Source organism: Dipodomys ordii, unplaced genomic scaffold, assembly GCF_000151885.1.
Source record: "Dipodomys ordii isolate 6190 unplaced genomic scaffold, Dord_2.0 Scaffold19, whole genome shotgun sequence".
In the NCBI taxonomy this organism is placed as follows: Eukaryota; Metazoa; Chordata; class Mammalia; order Rodentia; family Heteromyidae; genus Dipodomys; species Dipodomys ordii.
Window position 1 is genome coordinate 2584726 of NW_012267235.1, and position 25326 is coordinate 2610051.

Sequence of the window (25326 nt, forward strand, 5' to 3'; positions counted from 1 at the left end):
GTACACACACACACATACATACTGACACACACACACAGAGAGAAATCTTCAGAACATCCTTTTTTTATTACCTACTATATAAGAAATATAAAGTTAATTTCAGTTATTTATACCCTTCCTCCTACATTGCATCTAAATTCTTTAGTGGTTCCCTGTTTGTGGGTATTTTATCTTCATTATCAACACTGCAATTCAATCATAGATTATTGGTTCATGAATGTCTCAACTTCTACTTCATATCTTGACAGTTGTCTGGAGTAAGTCTTTGTCATAGAGAAGACCTATGTGTTCACAACCTCAGTCCATGGTGACCATTGCTAAGTTGTCACAGATGTGGCTATGCACATGCACTTGTAGGTACCTTTTACTATGTGGGTCTCTTAATACTTTCCTGAACTCTGTCAAAGAATTATGCACCATTCCATAGCTGATGGTCCATCAATACTTTACTCCTGGTACTTTTGCTACAGTTTCAGAGTATCATTTCTAATAATTGAGTAGCAGAGAGCATGCAAAATCTGCTTTCACCATACTTTTGTTTTGAAGTTTTTTCTTATTCTAGGTTTCAAATTTTCATTTTCCTTGTGACCTTGTGGTGTTTTTCCTGAGGCAGTAAACAGAATAGTTTTCCTGCTTCCATTGGAGTGATATTAGAATTAAATCAAAAAAAGGAGAGAAGGAAGGGTTTTTATTTCATGTTAAGTCCTTTTTCCCACAAATTTATGTTCTTATACTGTCCATCTTCTAATGGTTTTAGAAACATCCTTAATTAGAAAACAAGTGAATAGAAGTCAGGAAAACCTTTCATTTAATCTCTATTTAGAAGTTCCTAGAGGTATATTTGGAATATTTACTACTTCCTTTGAAAAGCAGATGAGAATAGACAAGATCCTTCTTCATACTGTTTCATATCCTGCCCACTTTTCACTGTGGGAAATTCCTAACATAAGCAAACCTAGATAATAATAGTGCAGTAAACCTGCTGGCACCTATCAGTTCCTTTCAACAGTGATTGACCCTTGGCTAGCTTTGTCCACCTATAATGTTACTTTCCACCTCCATCTCTGCATAGCCAGACATCATATTACTTCAGTTCTGATAGCAGATATATAATGTGTCCTCCTATTTTGTCTCCATTACTTTGTCTAGAATGTGAAACTTTAGTCTTTTACTTAATACTTACTGTTTTATTCTGTAACAGATGGTGCATTCAGATTCAGTAGGCATAGGACATAACATAGATTTGGAAATGTCCTAATTTGGTTGTATTTACTTGCAGAAAGGTAGTTTTTCACTTAAAGCTTTTCAATGTACAATGTTGTACTATCTTAGCTTCATTTTAACCCCCTTTTATACATATACCAAAAATCTTTCACCCTGTTCCTTCTCTGCTTGTCACCTTCTATTCAATACTGTATCTCACTGTACCCAGCCACAGCTGCCTGCCAGCACTTAATAAAATACTCACTTCTTGAAGACCTTCATCTATTTCTAAAATATATTGTATCTTCTAGTTATTTTGCATATTCAGCTTTTTGCCTAGTTATTTAGATAATATGGATTTGATAGGGGCATATTGGTAGGTCATTACCTATATTAAGAATATAATATCTATGAGTACTGGTGACTTTTTCTTGTAATCTAGCTACTCAGGAGACTGAGATCTGAGGATCATGGTTTGAAGCCAGCCCTAGAAGAAAAATACCCTTGAGACTCTTATCTCCAATTAACTACTCAAAAAACCGGTAGTAGTACTGTGGCTCAAGTGGTAGAGAGCCAGGCTGGAGCACAAAGAAACTCAGGGACAGCTCCCAGGCCCTGAGTTCAAACCTCACAACCGACCTAAAAATAATGAGTGTAATACCAAACATGTTATAAGGGTAATAAATGATTTGATATATCAGAATTATTTCCAAATGAATGCTTAAGTAAAAATTGGTAATTATTATGATATTCTATATTCCATTTTTAATAATATGCATTATCACAAAAAGTTATAGATAAGCTTTTTTGGCCTTTTTTTGTGTGCCAAATACCAACATGATTTTCTATTACTGAGCTATGTTTTTGAATAACCACAAATACACTATTGAAGTACATATAAGATTTTTAGCAGCAAAAATTTTTTGCTGCTACAAATCTTTTCTTTTGTTTGTTTGTTTGTTTCTTTGGGGGTCTGGTCATAGGGCTTGAACTCTGGGCCTGGGCGCTGTCCCTCAGCTCTTTAGCTCAAGGCTAGCATTCTACCACTTGAGCTACAGCGCCACTTCCGGCTTTTTTCTTTTTGCTTATGTGGTGCAGAGGAATCGAACCTAGGGCCTCAGGCATGCAAGGCAAGCGCTCTACCACTGAGCCACCTTCCTAGCCCTGCTACAAATCTTATATGTACGTCAATAGTGTATTTGTGTCTGTTCAGTAATTGACTGAATTAGGTCCCATTTCTCTTCTTGCAGCAAGTTAAAGTAATCTTTTTGTGAGCTTGTGTCTTAAAATCTTGCCCTAGGTTATACTTGGTCAGCTTCATTTGTATCTGTTTCACAAAGATTTAATTCTAAGTACCTTGTTCTGGCAAGAGGGGATTAGATTGGTGGCATTTTCTCCTTTACTATTCATGGAAGTGTATAGTTCTTTCTGAGAATATGCATTAAGAAATTTTAAAATGCTCATGTCCTCTGATTTCATTTTAGGAACATAGCCTCCAGAAATAGGGTGTAGATATATATACAAATGTTGAAATGATAGTATTGTTTTCTTATTCTATTCTGTTTATTCACATTTCTCTAATACTCACCTCCTCCTTAACCTCCTATTTCTCTTTTCTGCCCCAAAGCCTTTCTCTTTTTCTGGTTCCCCATTATTTCAGTCCTTGATTTATCTCAGTATAAAAACTGATATAAGCTGGGGGCCAGCTTTTATAGATAGATAATTAGATAGAGTGTTCTCCCCAAATAGAAGCTAACATTTTGTGTTATAGTGTTTGATTTATCATAAAATATAAATATTTCTTAAATGATTTTATTGTCTTCACCTAGCAAAAGTTTCTTTGTGTGAGAAAGTATAATTTGATTATGTTATGGTACTTAAGAATCAAGGGAAGCTGTTGAATTATCCAAGTAAATGACTTACATTTTTGGATGAATGGTTTTTTTTTTCTCAAGTAAAACTTTTTCCATTCAGTCAATCTGTATTTTTTGTATGTGGAGTTTACGTGAAACTTATTGTGTAAGCTCTTCTTTGGAATCTCATTATGGGCTGGGGCTTGGTGGTATAGTCCTATAATACCAACTTTGTAAGAGGTGGAAACAGGAAGATCTTGGTTTGGGGCCTGCATGGGAAAAAATTATTGATACTAACTCATAAAATAAGCTGGGCATGATGATCCCAGCTAGTTAGAAAAAGTCTTATAATCTGATGTCTGTTCCCAGTAAAAGCATGAAAGTATCTGAAAAAAATAAATGAAAGCAACAATGACAGCAACATAAATAAATATAATAAATATAACAGAAATACATAGAATTCAAAAATAATAATTACCTAATTTAAGATGCAAATATGAAGACACTTTTATTGATGACCACAATCTAGTTTAAGCATCTAGTTTGTTTTCAAATCCAAATCTTTTCTCTAAACAATTTTCATAGGGTGAAATAAATTGTAAATAGAATTCAGAGATGCTGCCTATCAAACCCTTCTCTGAATTCAAACCCTAGTACTCATTGGAACTCCCCAGTGAATAGATGTGTTACTGCTTCTCAATATTATTTGGTGTTAACAAAGCAGTTATTTGTTTTTTTATTTGTGCTTTTTGTTGTTGGGAAGAAAATCTCATTTTCTTTTGTGCTGGCCTTGAACTTTTGATCCTCCTCTCTCTGCTTTCTGCAGATTTGAATTACAGACCTGTAATTTAATTTAATGAATATATGAACTCAGGACCTGGGTGCTGTACCTGGAATTCTGTCACTTTTTTTTAGTAGTTTACTATAGATAATAGTCTCACAGCCTTTCCTCACTTGGAACCATGATCCTCAGATCTCAGGGTCCTAAGTCTCTAGGTTTACAGATGTGAGCCACAGGGCCCGGCTTAAAATTAAGTACTCATAATTGGAGATCTTTCCTATTTCTAGGAATTTTAGTCTTGCTTTCTTCGGTAATTGTGTGTATTTTGTGTTTATGTTGTAAATGTCACATTTTGCCTTATAAAGTCCCACAGTATTTGTGCTGATTGTGTTCAGATCCATTTAAAGTAGTTTAATGTGTTTTCTTGTCTTACAGTGGCTCCCCCTGGAAGTCCGGGGCCCATTACTCGACATGGGTCCTATGACAGTTTAGCTTCAGACCATAGTGGACAGGAAGATGAAGAGTGGCTCTCCCAGGTAGAACTATGATATAATATTATTAAAGAAAGCAGAAATCTCCTTTCATTTTTATTTTTCTCTATTAGAAGAAAACGTGGAATATTGGTCATTCTTTGTTGAATTACAAATTATTCGCTGATATTTCTATTTTGAGAATTTCTCACAATTATTGTTGCAGGTATACACATTTTATATAGGTATTTTACATTAATATATGTAAGTTTCATTGAAAATACATATATGCACATATGTACAATATTTGCTTTAATATGGGGGATGTTATGTGCTTATTTTTCAAACAGCACTCTTAAAGTCTTGACTTGTGGGCAGATTGTGAGACCCAGTTTCATTAGGTTTAAAATGAGAGGATGTTTTCTTAAACAGCAAATCCACTCAGGTAGTGTTTGTGATTTGTTTTGTAGAGCTCACATTTTCTGATGATGGGCTCATACTTTTATTTTGAAAGTTTATCAGTGTTCTGGACACAGTTCTGATGGTTCAAAACTACATTTTCTTTCCTGACTGAGGTTGGGCAGTGCTGGTTCTAATGTTTCTACACCAGACCTGTAACAGCTTTAAATGACCCCTCTTTACTTTGCCAGATGAAGCTGTCTTCATCTTCTAAGCTTTGAAATAAAAGATACTCAGGCAGATTTCACAATGGACAGATTACAAATGACTTCATTACAAATGCTGTTATATCTCCCTCTAGTCTGACATCATTTGGTGAAGTTAATGACTTGTCTTAGATTACCGATTTGGCAGCTTTTCATCCAACAGGTGCCTCTGAAAATGTGAGATCCTTTGTAGTTTCATCACCCTCTCAGGGAGTATAATTTGAGAAACTACAGTGAATCTGGAAATTAGAGAGTCAGTTTCTACATGACATGTATTTGTTTTATTACATCAAAAATACTCATGGGAAGCTCCTTGAGTGGGCCTCTGACATGTGGAGGTTCATCCTGCCTTGATGACACTTAGATAAAGAAAACTGAACATGTATATCCTTTTTCCAAAAAAGATGTCCAAGAATTCTGGCAAAGAAACCACTGCCTTCCACTTCAGCCTTTTGATTAGAACAAGGGGTAATGTGTGCTCTCAGTGTGAAAATATTTACAATATGTTTGTCCTGCACACAACAGGAGAGTGAATATAGGAACATCTGGCCATCGCCTCAGTGAAATTGCACAGGCATCTGTTTACCTCTCGGCTCTGTGACACTGATGGTTTTGAGCTTAAAATACACAGAATGCTTTATCTGTGGCCTAATTTACATTGCTGAATACGACTTGAATCAGAAATCACTGTCCTCAATCTGAGTGCTTTTTTCTCTGTGATTAGTGGGAATGCAATTATTGTTTCAAGACCATGATGGCTTTGTCCTCCCAGACTCACAGAGCTACAGTCTGTGAAACTTTGCAGTTTATTAATTTATTTGTTGTTATTGCTATTTTATGAGCTAATCAGCCCAATCAGAAATGTGATTAATTAGAAAGGAATAAAGGGCAATCTATGTCTTTAAAGTGGACACATATTGAAATAGCAATGAGAAGATTTTAAGAAAGAGTTGCTTTTTACTGAAGATTTGCATGTCATTTGTAAAAGCCTGAAATAATGGACAATTGGGGCTATTCCCAAAATGTTTTATACATTTGCTTTTCCTTCACAGCATTTAATATAGCAATGATATCTCCTTCCCCTTCCACAGGACAGGAAATTTATAGAGTGTTGTATTATGTTTGTTTTGTACATATAACTCTATATTGTGTTTTTAGCATTTTAGAAAGCAGTCAGATTAAGTAAAAGTGTTTGTTTTGCAGCAACTGGGGCTTGAACTTTGGGCCTGGGTGCTACTCCTTTGTGCTCAAGGGTAGGGCTCTACCACTTGAGCCATAGGTCTACTTGCTGCCTTTTAAATGTAGTTTAGTGGAGACAGGAGCCTCACGGGCTTTTCTGCCTGTGCTGGCTTCAAAGCTTTATCCTCAGATCTTAGCCTCCTGAGTAGTTAGGATTACATGAGTGAGCCACTTGTGCCCCAGAACTGACCAAAAAAAAAATCTATGAAGAGAAAGTAAGGTCAAATTTGAGGGGATTTTGAAATCAAATTAAATGTAAGGAAACTGAGTGTTAAAAATATTTAAAATAAAATTACTTAAGACCCTTTTTTTCCTTAGATAGTCAAAAAACAATTTATTTATTTATTTATTTATTTTTCCCACTTCTGGGGTATGAATTCAGTGCCTGGGTACTATCCCTGAGCTTCTTTTGGTCTTGAGCCACAGTGCCACTTCTGGCTTTTTCTGCTTAGTGGTACAAAGAATTGAATCTAGGGCTTCATTCATGCTAGGTAGGCTCTGTACCACTATGCCAACTTCCTAGCCCAAGTAGAGGATTTTTATGAGTCTGATTCTCAGTGAAGGAATTACTTTCATTCTTAGATTAATAGCTGTAGTATTTAGTATGTGTCTACAACATGACAAGTATTCTCTAGAACTAATGAAAATGGTAGTCTAGGGAACCTGTGGTAGCAGCATGAGGCAGACAACCAAATCTTTTACTTTAATATAATTTTTGTGTTATACATATGATTTCTACATTGTGTGTACTTGAATATATGTATACACAATTTTCATTTTAATGTTCATAATAATCAGGAGAGGATTACAGTGAATATCTGTGTAGGCTATGATTGTGATCACATTTTGAGCGTATATGTTCTAACCCTCTCCCATTTTATTAAAACATCCTTCTCTGTCAGGATGATGTGGCTCATGCTTATAATCCTAGTTACTTAGGAGGTGGAGATCGAGAGAATCACATGGTTTGAGGCCTGTCCGGGAAAGTAGTTAAGACTCCATCACAACCAGTACCTACTTAGGTGTGATGGTGTTTCCCTGTAATCCCAGCTATATAGGAAATATACATCGGACATTCAGGCTAATCTGGGTTTAAACACAAGACCCTGTCCCCAAATTAACTAAAATTAAAGAACCACTTTTATGACTCAAGTCATAAAGCATCTGACTAGCATAGGAAAGGAAGGCCCTGAGATTGACCTCTAGTACTACCAATGATGGGTATTAAAGGATTCAGAGCTGGGGAATGGCTTGCAAATAAGAGGGTCAGAATACATTTAACATGAGTCCATTTCTTTTCCAGGTTGAAATTGTAACACACACTGGACCCCACAGACGCCTGTGGATGGGCCCACAGTTCCAATTCAAAACCATCCATCCCTCAGGACAAACCACCGTAATATCATCTAGTTCATCTGTGTTGCAATCTCATGGTCCCAGTGACACTCCACAGCCACTTTTGGATTTTGATACAGATGATCTTGATCTGAACAGTCTCAGGTATGAAATAAAAGCTAGAGTTATTTGAATGGCAGAATTTATATTTTCATTTGATCTGAAAATTCTTTGCAATATGCAGGTTTCTCCTCCTGGCACAATATATGTAGCTAACTACATGTGTTTTTATGTATGATCCACTGTGGTCACTTAGGGTCTGGTTACATGCAATAAATATTAGTGTTTTAGCTGTTCATATGTTTCAGCTACAAGTGTTTCAGCTACAGAATCTAGCTACTTGCAGGTGGTGGTCAGGAGGATTGGTGTTAAAGTCTAGCCCAAGCAAACGTTTACAAGACCCAGTCTTAGCCCATAGCTGGGCATAGTAGTATATACTTTTCATAATATTACATAGAAGGATTAACCTAGGTAAAAACCAAGACCTTATCATAAAATAACCAGAGCTAAAGGACTTGAGGCATGGCTCAGGTGGTAGTGCATCTGCCTAGCAAGCCTAACACCCTGAGTTTCCCATTGATACCAAAAGTAAATTTTTTTTTTGGATTTGATAACTGTGTATTTGAAAACTACATTAAACATCTTCCAGTGTTCAGGGTTTGACATGGAGAGACTGATTTTTTTTTTTCAACTCTACATTAGCTACCAATTTTTGAATTTCTTTTTTTTTTAATTGTGAAAATACTGTACAGAAGAGTTACAATTACATGGGCAAGATAATGAGTACATTTCTTATCAAGCATTGTAGCCTCCTCCTTTGTTTCTCCTTCCCATCCCTTCCCATCCTCTCCCTGCCCCCCAACCCAATCCTCCACTCCCCACCCCCACCAAAGTTGTAAAGTTTGTTTTCGACATAACGACTTATACGTCTCATTGTTGCAAGGGTCCACCTGTATCCCTATTTAAATGATTTGTTTTGTCCCTTCCCTTCCACAAATTATGCCGACATCAAATACAGTGAAAACGGGTTATACGTGGGGGAGGAACATACAAAGCAACAAAGAAATAATCTTATAAATGTGTTAGAAACAATTGCATTAAAGAAAAAAAACATTTGAATACATATCTTAGGGTTCATTTCCCTAAAATCAACTTATCTGACCTTTTCTGCTTGACTCAGACATATACTAGTTATTGCAAATAAGGGAAACCATGGGACCTATATTTCTTTGGGCCTAGCTTACTTCACTTAATATAATTTTTTCCAAGTCTTTCCATTTCCTAACAAATGATGCAATGTTATTCTTTCTGATGGAGGCATAGAATTCCATTGTATATATATACCACATTTTCTTGATCCATTCATCTACTGAGGGGCATCTGGGTTGGTTCCATATCTTAGCTACAGTAAATAATGCTGCAATAAACATAGTCGTGCTGGTAGCTTTAGTGTGAACCTAACCAAAAATAAATATTTTTTAAATAAAAATAAGACAGTACCTGGTGGCTCACACCTGTAATCCTAGATACTCAGGAAGCCGAGATCTGAAGCTCGTGATTCGAAGGCCAGCCTAGGCAGGAAAGTCTGTGAGACTCTTTCTTACCTAATTAACCACCAGAAAACCAGAAGTGGTGCTGTGGCTCAAGTGGTAGAGTGCTCACTTTGAGTTGAAGAGCTCAAGGACAGGGCCCAGGTACAGAGTTCAATCCTCACGACTGACCAAAAATAAAAGAGTTGTGCCTCAAGTGGTAGAGCCCTAGCTATAAGCAAAAAAGCTCAGGGACAACAACCAGGCCCTGTGTTCAAGCCTCAGGACTGGCATCCCTCAAATAAATAAAATGAAGTAGCAAGTAAATTAGTGTTTCAGAATGTATTCTTTAAATGTAGCACTCAGTATGCTTATAACCCATCTACTTTATGATCTGCTCAGATTTCTATATGTTTTAAGCATCTAGAGTTAAAATCTGAATACCTCTGCCTTCTGAAGTGGTCACATTCCAATTAAATTTAATGTGTGCTTTTTATCTAACCCTTTATCTCCTCCCTTTAGATTGTGGAAAGGTTTTCAATTGGAATGTTAGTATAAATGAGTCTGTGATTGGTCATTTATGTTTTCATAGTTATATTTCTTCAGTCTTTAACAGAATCATGGCATAGGTGTATAAAGGGTCTGTTTAGCTTAGGCTAGCTTTGAACTACTCACCCTCTTGTATCCAACCTTCCTGAGTGCTGACATTATATGTATGTGCCACCATATCTGTTATTACTCATTTTAAAATGAAATATATTTTAATATTAATCACTGTCTAATATTTGCTTAGTAGTTTAATTGGCTATATCAAAAGACTTTATTTATCTGGGTGCCAGTGCCTCCCACCTGCTGTCCTCGCTCAGGAGGCTGAGATCTTAAGGTCATGAATTGAAGCCAGCCTGGGCAGGAAAGGCTGCAAGACCATTATGTCCAATCATCTACCAAAAGTTAGAGGAGAACTCTAGTTCAAGTGGTATAGTGCTACCCCTGAGCAAAAGAAGCTCAGGAGTATCACCCAGGCCCTGAGTTCAAGTCCCAGTTCAAGCTACAATGTTACTGGGAAATATAATCTTTTTTTTTTTTAAATCCAGATACTTCTTAACCTATTAACTGTTTTTTCAGAATTAAGGGTATAGAGAGGGGGACTTTCTCTTGCCTAAAATTTGATTCTTTTTTTTTATTTATTTTTTATTTGTGAACATACTGTACAGAGGGGTTACAATTACATGGGCAGGAGAATGCGTACATTTCTTACCAAGCATTGCAGCCTCCTCCTTCATTTACCCTTCACATCCTTTCCCAGCCTCCCCCCTCCCCCCAATCCCAACCCTTCTCCTCCCCCCCTTCCCCCCTCCCCCGACCGACGTTGTAAAGCTCGTTTGGACATGACAACTTATACTTCTCGTTGTTGCATCAGGTCCACCTGTATCCTTAAACAGCTGTTTTTTCCCCCTCTCCTCCACAAGTTATACTGACATCAAATATAGTGAATTCAGGGGTTATACTGTGGGGGAGGGACATACAAAGCAACAAAGAGATAGTCTTATAAATGTGTTAGAAACACATGCATGAAAGAAAAAAACATTAAAATACATGTCTAAGGGTTCATTTTCCTGACATCACATTATCTGACCTTTTCCGCTTGGCTCATACATATACTAGATATTGCATATAAGGGAAACCATGGGACCTATGTTTCTTTGGGCCTGGCTTACTTCACTTAATATAATTTTTTCCAAGTTTTTCCATTTCTGGGAAATATAATCTTATCTAACCATCATGATTGCATTTCTGTGTTTTTCCATCTTCTCACCCTGAGCTTTTATTTTTTATTTATTTTTTTTTGGGGGGGGTTCCGGTCGTGGGGCCTGACCTCTGGGCCTGGGTGCTGTCCCTCAACTCTTCAGCTCAAGGCTCTACCACTTGAACCACAGTGCCACTTCCGGCTTGTTTTCTTTTTGCTTATGTGGTGCAGAGAAATCGAACCCAGGGCCTCAGGCATGCAAGGCAAGCGCTCTACCACGGAGCCACTTTCCCAGCCCTCGCTGAGCTTTTATTATGTCATCTTCTCATTTTGAATGTTAGTTTTCTGTACCATCAATTCATGAATGCTTGTATGTAATGTTATATAACTGTATTTAAACCTTGTGTACAGTGTTTTGTTTTTTTTTTGGGGGGGGTTGGTCTTGGGGCCTGAACTCTGGGCCCGGGCACTGTCCCTCAGCTCTTCAGCACCAGGCTAGTGCCCTACCACTTGAGCCACAGCGCCACTTTTGGCCTTTTCTGCTTATGTGGGGTTGAGGAATTGAACCCAGGGCCTCATGTATGTAAGGCAAGCAGTCTACCACTGAGACACCTTCCTAGCCCTTGTGCAGTGTTTTGTTTCTTCTTATCCTTAAAATAACGCTGATATGCAGTATACACTCTATCAGATGCCATAAATGCATGTATCTATTACTTTAACAAAGTCTTCCTTTAATTGCCTGAAACATCTGAACTTTTATTAGTAGAGATATGTTTATGGTGATAACATTTATACTATTGCAACTGAATAGAGACCCTTGGAATTTATTTACATGATGGTTATTCTTAAACCACTTGTTTTTAGTCAATTGCAGTTTTGCTGAGGTTCTAATTGATTTTTATATGCTTATTGCTAATTTGGGGGCGGTTAATTAATGGTGATCCTAGTCAGCCTTGACAGCCAACTCAAGGCTTTGTGATCTTATTCTTCTAATCCTATATAAAGTTCATTGATGATTATATGGGAGTTTCCTAAAATTTGAAGTCCTGCTTTACTGTCTTTTTCCAACTGATTACTAACTCTGCTTTCATTCAGTAATTTGCAATGTCTTGGAGTTTCCCATGTGTCCCTTGCAAATATCAGAGGTCATATAAAATATTTTGTTTCCTTTCCCATTCTACCCATTTTGTCGCTTTATTTAATGTCAGCTATTCTTTCAGTTTCTTTAAAAATCTGTTGAACAACATACAAAAATAAGATAGGAGGGCCTTAGAGTGGAAACAATAGCCTGCTTTACCTTTGTGTAGCTCCCTTTTTTGTCTGGTTTTAGAATGAATTGTTCTTTAATGGATTGAGCTATTCTAACCTTATTGATTTAAGGTCTGTTGTAGTAAGTGACAGTTTTCATGCCAGTAACATATGTGAATTAAATTAAATTGCCTTGCAGGATCCAGCCAGTTCGCTCTGACCCAGTCAGCATGCCAGGGTCATCCCGTCCAGTCTCTGATCGAAGGGGAGTTTCCACAGTGATTGATGCTGCATCAGGTAAAAATCTTCTTCCCAAATGTTTGCTGGGCCATTCTGTGCATCTTGCATTTATTTTCTTGCACAGTGTAGAGGATAGTACGTATTTGTTTTCCCTTTTATCTTTTCTTTTTGGGGTTGTCTGTTTTAATACAGCACCATACCTATGTTTGTTTCTAAACAATGCCATGCATTTGAACGTTCTTAAAGTTGGTGAATGATGTGGTAGAGTTGGCACTTGATTAAATGTAATGAACATAGTATTGAGGGCTACAGGGTTGATGACTGTTTTGCCTTTGATCACCGAAATGTAGAGCAGCAACCTTGACAGAGCACGTAAATACCATATATGGATTCAATTTATTCAACCTGTGGAGTATCAAAGTGCCTGATCTGTGGAAGCAGAAAGAGTCTGAATGATATAGTTTGAATAGTTTTATTATTGAAAGTGTAAAGTTTAGAAATTCATTAACTTAACTCTGGTCTGTCAGTTACCAATGTCCAATCTTTGGAATTAATCTATGACTCTCATTAATACTTTGAGGAAGACTTTTGCCTCTGTAGGTGACAGCTGCCACATTAATGTTATAAGATGTTTTCTTCTTTCTAATTGTACTATTTGTAATAATGTCTCATCTCTAAGATGGGTGAAAAAGGAAGCAGGCACAGTGATGTCTAGCTGGGGAACATCTGAAGATAGCACACAGCAGGATTTTGTCCAAAAAAGTCCCTCACAAGTAGAATTATTAAATACTCGGCATTAGTCGAACAGTTGAGTCAGGGAGGATTTTAATCTGTGTGATTTCAAAATCCCTCGAGACTGCTGATTTGATTGAGGCTTAAACTGTGAAAGAAAATGGAAACCATCACAAAACTGATTTGTGATTCTGTCTCTCTGTATTTTTAAATTTAAAGCTAATGGTTTTCTTAGCTTTCTGTCTTTTTGTTCAGTAGATTATACTTTGTCTTGTTGAGCTGTCTACATTCAAGGCTACACCTTAGTTATTAATGTAGACTATTTGTTTAGATGATGCTTCTTGTCAGAAACAATTATTGAAATAGGTAATGTATGTCCTTGCTTCCCTGTATTAAATAGGAAGTTGAGATAAGTCACATGTCTTTTTGATAGTCTCAATCTGACTGTGCTATAAAAAAAGTCATGCTGGTCTGGAATTATATTTACAATCCTGGTAATACTATATGTTTTAACCTGAAGTATTTTTCAAGATTATAAAAGTAGACATTACTTGGACTTTTAAAACTTTCTTGAACAATCGTATTATTAATGCTTTATTACCAAAGTGATTAGCTACCTGGAACTTAAGTTGCCTAAGCGGTTACCATGTGGTTGTAATCTATAATCTGAAGCAGTATTCCTTAGATATTATATAATTTTAGCTCTATGTGAAGTTGTCTCATGAATTAGGAGAAATGGCACAGAATAGTTGTATGTATAGTTTTATTTACCTCTGGAAAAAGAACGTTCATGTTGACTTTTAAATACAATTTTAATCTTTACTCTTAGTTTACTTTCAGTGTCATCAATTATACATCTGAGGAGTTTGTAGGATATTTCTCTATTTCCTCTTCCGGAAACTGCCAACTTTTTTTTTGATAGGGAAAAGATTTATTGGTGGCTAAGCTCTATTATTATTTTTTCTAGGCTTATTTTCCCTCCAGAAACCCATGGTTCATTTCTGACGCAGCCAGGATGATGACTCGTGTGCACTGCTTTCCTTAGATTTGAACTAAAGATGCCCTGTAGATGAGGAATTGGACTTTTATGAATACCTCTCCAATGGTCTGGATCCCTTTTGAATAAGGAGTGTGTGTTGTCTAGCACATTTTTTAGTAAATAATGTTTTGTTTTGAAACCTCCATCTACTTTATCTAATTGGATCACTGTAGTTAACATAATTAATTGTTTTACTGATGTTTAACAAAATTAGGCTAAATGATTGAACTTCTTTGTGAAAAGAAATTCTAATTTAGATTTCTCTATTAAAAAGAGTATAATAAATTTTTATAATTGCTCCTGAACCAGTAAGTATTTCTCTCATTATGACCCATGCATTAGGATTCAGTACATTTTAGGAAGATGCTTTCCATGGAGACTGGTTGACTACCTATTGCAGTGTGGTGTCTCCATTGGGTTTCATTGTTTTATATTTTCTTCAGTATTTTATGGGAATGTTTATTGCCTTTTTTCTCTTCTCTTTTCTTTTTTCTTTCTTTTTCTCTTTTTTGCCTGTCCTTGGGCTTGAACTTAGGACCTGGGCATTTTCCCTGAGCCTTTCTGTGTTCAAGGCTAGAGCTCTACCACTTGAACCACAGTGCTGCTTCTGTCTTTTTCTTAGTAGTTTATTGGAGATCAGGGTCTCACATACTTTTCTGCTAGGGCTGGCCTTGAATCACAATCGTCTGATCTCAGCTGTGTGAGTAGCTAGGATTACAGGCATAAGCCACTGGTGTCCAGCCTTACTGACTTTTTTATGGTTACTACATTTTATAATTATTCATCATTTTTAGTGACAGCACTTCCCTCTGTCTCTCATAGATGTGGTGTACTCTCTTTTTGTATAATCACTTTTTTAGAGGAATAGAAACAGAATTTAATGTGAAATGCCAAAATTCCTTGAAAATTGTAGCAGTTTTCTTTTTGAAAATATTTCAGTCTTGGATTTACAGTTTATATTTAGATGTCAATGTTTAATATAGCACCATTATGCTCTTGCAACCAAAAGAAATAAGCAGGTATTCTATTTCAGAGAAATAAAGTTTCTTCTACTTCTGCTAATATCTTTTTACTACAATTTATTTTTCACGTAGTAATCAGTTTCTTTCCTTCGTGTAGAAACTCATTCTCTAAAATACTTATTTTGGGGGCTGGGAAGGTGGCTCAGTGGTAGAGCGCTTGTCTTGCATGCATGAGGCCCTGGGTTCAATTCCTCAGTACCACATAAGCAAAAAGAAAAAACCTGGAAGTTGTGCTGTGGCTCAAGTGGTAGAATGCTAGCCTTGAGCTGAAGAGCTGAGGGACAGCACACAGACCCAGAGTTCAGGCCCCACGACTGGACCCAAAAAAAATACTTATTTTTGCTTAATAAGTTCAGTTATTTGGGAATAAATACATTCATTGACTTTAAATATTGGTACTAATTTCTTGCCATCTTTCTATGAATAGGTATCTTGTAGTTGCTTAGTTGCTCTACAGGGGCTTGATACTTGGCTTTTATTCTCACATCGCTTTCATGTACCTTTGGTGATGCTAAAATACTGTACTTTGTAAAACCTGGGGGTAGATATTTGTGAGATAGTCCATTCTTAGATAAGAAAAGGATTATTCTGGAAATAGACACTACATAAGGTCATGGGACAGAGGTTCAATCTATCCCACGTTCAACTAAAACATTATTTAAGACAAAGACTTGGAATAATTTCATAATTATTTTTACTAAAAATTCTTTTTATCATATCTAAGAATTTCAGTGCTTATCCCATATAATATATGCTCTTATTTTAGTAAAAGTCTAAGATTTCTAAAGAGAAAGTAAAGATAGGTAGCTGCCAAGGTTTTGAGCTTTGCTTCACATATTCTTTACTGCTGTGGCTATACTGAGAAACTTTGGTGGGGAGTCACCAAATCAAAAACCGTATAAAGGCGCTGGAGAGATACTTCAGTGGTAGAAAACTTGCATATATACACAGTCCTGTGTTCAATCCCTAGCACAGAAGGAAGGAGGTAAGAATATAGATTCTTTTGTTTTGTTTGCTTGCCTGGTTGGTTGGTTCATTGGTTTGTCTGGTTTGTCTTTGACTATGGAGATTGATGTTTACCAACAAGGACAAATGTGCCTAACTTGCATGAAGTAGTATCAGCTTTTCAAACTCTAATAATGTAAAATTTTCATAAAGGAAAGTTAGGACTGGGGGCATAGCTTAAATGATACGATGCCTGCCTAGAAAGAACAAGGCCCTGAGGTTCAAGACTCAGTATCACCAAAAAGAAAAGTTATAAAAAGTACAAATATCAGAATTTATGTATATTCTTATAAAGAATATATATACAGGAGGACGACTGCTATGATAGGTAAGTAAAATGAATTCTTACCCTTCAGAACAGGCTTTGAGAAAATATACATGGAGACAGTGTGGCAGGTGTGGGTTTTTTTGTTTGTTTTTCTTTCTTTCTTTCTTTCTTTCTTTTTTTTTTGTCTGTCATGGGGCTTGAACTCTGGGTTTGGGCGCTGTCCCTCAGCTCTTCAGCTCAAGGTAAGCGCTCTACCACTTGAGCTACAGCGCCACTTCCGGTTTTCTGGTGGTTTATTGGAGATAGGAGTCTCACTGTCTCTCCTGCCTGGTCTGGCTTTGAACCGCAATCCTCAGATCTCAGCCTCCTGAGTAGCTAGGATTACAGGTGTGAGCCACCAGCGCCCAGCTTCGTTTGTTTTTCTTTACATTAGAAAAATATACTTTTGTTGTACAAATTATGTAACCTTAATTTGCTAAGAAACTAAAAATTACATTAGGAAATTATTTTTAAGCTCCAGTTTTCCTAATATTCCAAAAAGCTAAAGGAGAGTGCCCAAGCCCTGAATTCAAGGAAGAAAAACAAATTGGGGAATGATAATGCTGTTTAGTATAGAGACTAGTAAGTGAAATACCCTAGATTTGCTCTCCATCCTGAAAAGAAAGAAAGAAAAGAGAAGAGAAGAAAATGAAGGAAGGAAGGAAGGGAGGTAGGGAGGAAAGAAAGGAAGGAAGGAAGGAAGGAAAGTTACTATCAGTTTTTGATCCTGTGATTAGTATGCATAAGGTCAGTCACAGTGTCCAAAACTTTTCACCCAAACAACAGTAAAGCTTAGAGAAGTATGACCATGTAAGTGACAAGGAGATTATTTGATTACGTTTTATTCTATTTTACCATCAGATATATGCTTCAGGGACATTCTTAGGAACTTGCTTTTATATTACAGTATTTTTCTGATGCAGATGTGAAGAGTATTCCTAAGAATTAGGTATTTATTACTGTATCTGCAATTGGTATTTCAGTCTACAGCAGATAGCCTTACCCATTATATTTTAAACCACGAAAGACACAGAGATCATAGGATGTAGTCTTCATGGCGAGGCCTTTGTCATCAGAAAACTAGAACTGAGGATAGTAACTGACTCTTAAAATCATGGTCTTGAACTTTTGTGCTAAACTTCATTAAGTCATTTTTCTCACTTAGTCATTGTTTTCTCTATCTAGAAGTTAAGATTTATTATGCAGAATTTTATTTAACCTTTGTTGGAACAGATGTCTTCAAATATTTTACTAAAATAATCCCCACATATAAGTGGCACAAATTTTTTTTAGTAATATTCAGGTATTTCTTTGAGTAAGTGATATGTATTTAAGCAATACAGTTTGAGATATTATTTGTGATTATAAGTGATGAAAACACCAGACTTTTATTTTGCAAATTTGAAGTCTTGTGTGGATCAGTAAGAGGATTAAGGATAAGGGTAAAATTAAAAGAAGGCTCTGTAATGACCTGTGAACAATCCCTCAGAGGAGAAAAATATTCAAACTCAGCTATTAAGATTGACTTTTTAAAAATTAGATGACAAAGTATATGCATTAAACCAGCTCTAATCTTTTGAACACCTATTAAATCAAAAGTAAATTTTAGAGATTAAGCATATAGAGGGAACAAAACTCTGATTTCCCTATAAGGAAAGTGTTAAAGCCACAACTCTCATCTTATGAATTTAATATTCCTTTCAATGTTCTTTGGTTTATTTAAAGGCTATTTGCAAATTAGAGTCAAGTTGATAGTACAGAAAATCTTAGCTCAGAACAATTAAGAATGAAAGCTTTCCCAATTTAAGAAGGATTACAATAAACAGAAATAAAAGAAACTGTTGGAAAAGTTTCTACTGATGATGCATTGATTTCTCTATTACAAGTCTTTGACATGACTTTTTAAGTATGAAAAGTAATTGATACTCTCCCTACCCCCATTAATATAGCAGAGTACCACATATTTACAAGGGACATTTTTTACTAAAAGAAGCATGTTTTTGCTTTCATGTATTTATTGCTCTATGCTCAATATAAGGCTAGGCTGTGTGTGCAGTGATTTGCCAGAGGAAGTGGTAGAACGGTGACAATGTTGGGGGCTGTATTAGGAACTGTTTAAGTCTAAACCGGGAATTCCATTTGTCTTTATGACATGAGTTTCAAACTGTTAGTGCCACACTAGTTTAAATTGTGTCCGAGAGCCTGAGACGCTTATACATATAGGTGCCATCTGTAAACTTAGAAACAAACAAAAACCCCTCTCCCTTGGATAGCACATTCAATGGACAATTGTGAACAGATGGAGACCTCATTCACACAACTACTTGGAACCAGAGATTCTGATATTTCCCTGGTTATTGTTGAGAACTGTCACAGAAAAAACTTAGGTAAATAATCAAAGTGAAAATATTTTTTTTTCCCAAAGAAATGTCTTGTTCTGGAAGCTTGATGTAATGGATAGAGCGGGACCATTAGCACAAATCTTTGGTTCTAGTCTCAGCTCTGCTTGTAACTGAATTCCTGGTTGGTACATTGTTTCAAAACTTAATGCCTTTCCTAGGTGCAGTAGATGCCTGACTTCCCAGTTACTTGGGAATCTGAGGCAGGAGGCTAATTTGATTCTAGGAATTTGTGGTACTAACATTTGAACTCGAGGCCTTACACTTAGTAGGCAGGCCTCTACCATTTGAGTCATATTCCCTAAACAGGTATTGTGTAATATAGAGTTAAAAGTTTTCTTTCTGGTTTGGAGATCTTTTTATTTAATAGATAATTCTTATGAACATTGACAGATACAGTTCATATAAACCAAAGCTCTTTGAGGATTCTTTAAGCTCTCTATCTCTGTCTCTCTCTCCACATATGTAAATAAATATATATATATATGTTTATGTACATCCATCCATCCATACATACTAAATAATCAGCTTAATCATTTCTTCTCTCAGATGTTATTTCAGCTTTAAAATACTCATACTGGCTCATACCTGTTGCTTTAGCTACACTGGATGCTGAGGCAGGAAGATTATTTTAGCCCAGGAGTTTAGATTCAACTTATGATTCCAAGTCGGGGAAACTAATCAAACCTTAAAAAATCTGGGAATGGTGATGAGTGCTTGTCATTCCAGCCACTCAAAAGTATAAATAAGAGTTAAAGGTTTCTCTGGCAAAAAGCAGCAATATTAGAAGCAAAATGGCCTGGAGGGATTGCTCAAATAATAAAGTACCTGCCTGACAAGCAGAAGTTCAAATCCTAGTGTCATTGGTTAAAAAAAAAAAAAAACAGAACAGAAAGAAAGATTTACCAGAGTCAAAGTAAGGGGGGGGAAAAAAAAGAAATAAATCCACAGATTCTGAGGGCCTAGCAGGATAAATAGCAATTTTCCAAGTGTTATAGATATGGAAGAAAAGAATAGGAATGAGTAAAAAAAAAAAGTAGGAAATGTTGAGAATTCTCCAACATTAATGAGAGACATCAATTCAAGGTTCCAAAACAGACAACCATACAGAGGCGTTTTACACAATGTGAAAAGTCCAAACATAAAGAAACAGTTTATATAAATGGCAAGGAACTCAACTCAAAACTGTGTCCAGTGGTTTTACTTGTCTTATCTCATTGAATCTTACTTAATTAGGATCACAGGTCCATTTCAGAAATATTCAAAGAATAAGACCTAGGACACCTAGTTCCTGATACTTACAATTACTTAAAGTGCATTATGGTGACACCTCAGATAAGCCCAAGTCTCTGTCTACCCTGCCTGATCAAATATTCATTTCCAAACAGTGTGTGCAGAAATGAGCCATGTGGGAACTCACGAGAATCAACTATTCAAGTGGTGAAAATGTGTGAGTGCAGCTGGCCGATGATGTTCCAGTGTGATGAATTTCTGTCTTGTCCTTGTGGCTTCAGGCAACAACTGACAGGCCTGACTGGTCATTGGCTTCCCATTTCTGGCATTGATAGGACTGAAAATTCTTAGTGTCACAGATACTTAAAAGCTCTTTCTGTTATAGTGGGTGCAACAGTGCTGGAGGGTCCTTCTTCCATGGAGATGTAATCAATATGGTCTTCAGTTCTTAACCCAAGCCTATAATTATTTGGACATTAGAAAGGTAGTTTTTTGGTACAGAAAGTGCTTATATTCAGAACAATAGGACAAAGTTGTGCATCGAAATGAGAAAAAAGAGGCTTTGTCTTGGTTTCCATTTTTCACAGTATTTAAGCAGTTTTCAGAATAATTACCAAACAGGATGATATTATAGGATTTGAACACGTCTTTAGTGTTTTGGGTTCTGAAGTTTAAATGTCACTCCTGAAGGGTCCTGGAACTTATAAAGTTTGTAACTTGAATGTTCTATCTGCAGATTGTGAATGTGATTTTTTTTAATATCAAGGTGGAATTTTTATTGACCTAAATGCCTAGAATTGAAGTGAGGCTTTAAATAATAACACATTTGAGGGTTTTTGTTTTTCTTTGTAGCTAAGTGGTAAGCTGAGAAAAATGAATTGGGTAAGTAGATTCTGTGGTATGACCCATGGGTAGTAGCACGTACAGGGAGATGGCATTGCTGTTGCTTGTTCCATTCCCTACCAATATGTTCAGGTTTATTATGATTAAGATTATATTACCTGATGAAAATAGTAAAATTAGAAGCATAAAATATTTTAATAGTAGGCGTGTATCCAGATTCCTGTCATAATTTTGCTTTTGACATGTCTGGTTATTGTCTTTACTAGAATAGCCTTGGAAATGTGGATAAAGGATTACTGTGTAATAAAGAGCTCCTTGAGAACAGTTATCTATCTTCCAATGCTTTACATGCCACAGATCAGGTAATCATTATTATTTACATTGTTGATTCCTGAAGAGGCACAAGGTTTCATGTTATCAAGTGATTAAAAGTTGGTGATACTGAGTTTGTGTCTCCATTGTCACAATTAAACCTAGAATATCCTTCTCCCAACTTGGAAGTATTAGGTTGGGGTGTGAATTCAAAGCCTTGATAAGCAAGTGCTCTACCTCTTTAGCTATACCTTTTTAAATTTAGATTCTTTTCAGAATTTTTTGCCCATGGTTGCTCTTCTACCTGTGCTTCCAACAGAGATAAGATGATAGGTGTATATCACCATACCCAGCTTTTTTTGTTTTGTTTTGTTTTTTTTTGGGGGGGGGGTTTGGTCATGGGGCCTGAACTCTGGGCCTGGGCGCTGTCCCTCAGCTCTTCAGCTCAAGGCTAGCACTCTGCTACTTCAGCCACTTCCAGCTTTTTTTCTTTTTGCTTATGTGGTGCTGAGGAATCGAACTCAGGGCCTCAGGCATGCAAGACACGCACTCTACCACTGAGCCACCTTCCCAGCCCCCCAGCTTTTTTGAAGGGGATCATTCTAATTCTTGTCTTGTGTGGGCCACAAACCATAAACCTCTTGATCTCCATCTTTCAAGAATCTGGGATTACAGCTAGTAATCGTTAATGATTGTGTTTCTCTCTCTGTCTCTCTGTCTCTCTGTATGTGGGGGTGATGTGTGGTCTGGACTCAGGGCCTCACACTTGATAGGAAAGTGGTCTTCTACTTAGCTATGCCTCCTGCCTTTGATTAAGTTTTTTGTTTTGTTTTTCCAGTCCTGGGGCTTGTACTCAGGGCCTGGGCACTGTCCTGAGCTTCTTTTTTCAAGACTAGTACTCTACCACTTGAGCCACAGCACCACTTCCAGTCTTTTCTGTTTATGTGATACTGAGGAATTGAACCCAGGCCTCATGTATGCTAAGCAAGCACTCTAACACACATTCCTAGCCTGTGATGAAGTTTTTTTAAATTATATTTTTATTATCTTTATATACCTGAGGGATGCGGTTTTAATGAGTGAAGCTCTTGTATTCATGGCTCCTTTAGATTTCCATGCAGGTCACAGAGAGACTCTTACCCTTTAAAGTAAACAGTTATTTTTGCTAGGAAAGCTACTGTTAATCAGGTAATGGTTTCTTCAGCTGCAAAAGGCTTTCCACTAAAGAACTGTGATTGCGCAAGTCATGTTTCTTTTCTATCTACTTTGTGGGAAATTGCAAACTAAACAAGTACTCCTATTTGTAATTCACAACTCATTTTACCTGAGGGAAGTGGTTATGTTTCCCTTAGAAATATTAATTACTTTTTTCAGAATACTTGCTAATGCTTAAAAAGCCAAAAACTCACTACTGATTTTAAATGGAGCTGACACCTTGCTCTCCAGCCATCAAATAACATATGAGCAAGGATTCCCAGTGGACCTCCACACACTACAATATTTATTACTATAAAGATCTAAGAGCTCTTAGCCAGTTGGAAACTTGTAAGAGCTCTTTGGCTTCTGTCCCTGGACTGGTGAATTTATATTTAAAAATAATTCTTTTTTATTTTGTTATATAATATATTCAGGAATACCGCTCTACCTTACTTTCAGAATCTAAAGTGATATTTGACTTTTCAGTAAAATTTAAGAACTCAGATATGAAAGCATACCTGGAAGATAATGTATTTCCTTTTCATGACCATTAATATGTGGCCCTACATGCTTATTTCTGGCCAATTTTAGCCTCCAGATTTTATTTACAATATGATAACTATTTGGTTGATAAGATCAAATTGCTAGTAAGTCAGAAAAGCCTGAATTGATAATGTTATCAGCTCTTCTGATCATGTAATATTTGCTGTAGTTTGCTTTAAAATATAGGCTTCTAATAATAAAAGTAAATTACCTAAGAATCTGAAAACAGTACATTCATATTTACAAAAATAGCTATATAGTTGAAACAAAATTATTTTGAGATTATCATGAAAATTTATATGATTGGAAAATTATTTTTTTGGGTCCGGTCATGGGGCCTGAACTCTGGGCCTGGGCACTGTCCCTTAGCTCTTCAGCTCAAGGTTAGCAGTCTACCACTTGAGCTACAGCGCCACTTCTGGCTTTTTTTCTTTTTGCTTATTTGGTGCTGAGGAATGGAACCCAAGGCCTCATGCAAGCAAGGCAAGCGCTCTACCACTGGGCCACCTGCCCAGCCCCAAATGAATGGACAATTTTATTATGTGTATACTTACCAAAATCCTGAACTGGTTTATTCTCAGGAGTTTATAAGTTTAGAAGGAAATAAATAGGATATTTAGCATCATATTTACTTTTAAACCACATGTAAATATATAGTTTCTATTCTGTTTTATGTTTTGCATATTGAACTGGTTAATAAGGTAACATTTGATAGCCTAAATACACTATGTTAGGCATTTTACATATATTGTATCCTTTATTTTTCACAAAATCTGGGAGATAAAAGTATTGCTATAGTGTATTTTTTTCAGATGCACTGAAATTAAATACAGTATACTAACTCCTACTATGGCAGCGAAATGTAAAGATGCTTGAATTTCTGTGTCATTAACAGGTTTGTGTGTGTGTGTGTGTGTGTGTGTCCTGGGACTTGAACTTGGGGACTGTGTTGGCCCTTAGCTTTTCTGCTCAAGCTAGCATTCTACCCCTTGAGCCACAGTTCCACTTACAGTTAATTGGAGATAACTGAGTCTCATGGATTTTCCTTCCTGGATTGACTTCTAACTACAATCCTCAGATCCTAGTCTCCTGAGTAGCTAGGATTATCAGCATGAGCCTAGCTACCTTATATTTTTAATAAATCCTTTTTTTTAATGTAGAGGTGACCTTTGAGGTCAGTTGTTATTTTAATTATCTATAACCAACATTGAACTTTTTTGTCCACCACAAGAATATAAAACCACCCACCTCATATTTTGTAAAAATTAGTAGAAATAGCATATGTAACAATCCTCATCACAGTTCAAGTATATAAAAGGTCACATTAAATGTTACCTTCTCCTTACCTTCTTTCCACAATAATAATTGCTTCTATGACTCCAAATTTTGTTTATGTCTTACGTTACACGTGTTGCTTTTTTCTCATTATCACCTTACATAATAGGTTATACTATTCCATCTTAGATTTTAGAAAGCAGATTTTAGGATGAATCCTAGTCCATAGTATTACAAACCTTGCATTATTAACTATTGTGTGAATTAATAAGATAATATTTTAGTAACGACAAACTAGATTCTGATACTTCTGGCTCGAATCAAACTCCCAGGAATTATCTTCCTCTTTCTGTCCCTGAAACATCTATATTAGATGATAGCAAGAAGACAATTTCTCCTGATTCAGTTGACACCTGGAATATTATAATAGATGTTCACAGTAAAAATCTTTGCTCCTATGTCATTTGGATACATTTTCAGTATTCATAGCACCTAAGAACTTTTTTTTTTTTTGAGTACGGTCATGTGGCCTGAACTCTGGCCCTGGGTGCTGTCCCTCAGCATTTCAGCTCAAGGCTAGCACTCTACCACTTGAGCCACAGCGCCACTTCCGGCTTTTTGCTTTTTGCTTATGTGGTGCTGAGGAATCGAACCCAGGGCCTCATGCATGTGAGGCAAGTGCTCTACCATTGAGCCACCTTCCCAGCCCACCTAAGAACTTTAAAGAAATAGGAAATCTTTTTAAGGGAATATGTTGGATTTTAAAGTGACCAGTAATTAACCAGTTAATAAGTATTGGATCTGGACCAAGGAACAGGAAGGAATTAACTCTCAAGCCTCTTCTTCACCTGAAAAAAAAAAATCTCAAAGTACATTGGCCTAAATGGATTTGAGTTAAGTCATATGTGTTTTTTTTTTGTTTGTTTTTTACAGGTGAATGCTTTTTTATTGTTTTTGGTCTAAAGCAAGTCATAAAATTTAGCCCTTAAGTTTGCCCAAGCAACAGGTCACTCTCCTGACGGTAGCAGACTGGCTGTTTGCATTGGTTT

At 36.5% G+C, this 25326-nt stretch overlaps 1 protein-coding gene across 7 annotated transcripts in view; it reads left to right on the forward strand.

Moving 5' to 3' along the window:
• Positions 1–25326, forward strand: part of Bcas3 (breast carcinoma amplified sequence 3) — a 521107-nt gene that overhangs the window by 222593 nt on the left and 273188 nt on the right. For 6 of the 7 annotated variants that reach the window (XM_013013399.1, XM_013013401.1, XM_013013396.1 and 3 more), the window contains 3 exons: positions 4273–4373; positions 7515–7711; positions 12330–12427. In XM_013013399.1, the coding sequence (XP_012868853.1) occupies positions 4273–4373; positions 7515–7711; positions 12330–12427 (396 nt within the window). Of the gene's footprint in view, positions 1–4272; positions 4374–7514; positions 7712–12329; positions 12428–14069; positions 14360–25326 lie in introns of those variants that run through there. The other variant, XM_013013402.1, reaches the window with a different exon arrangement.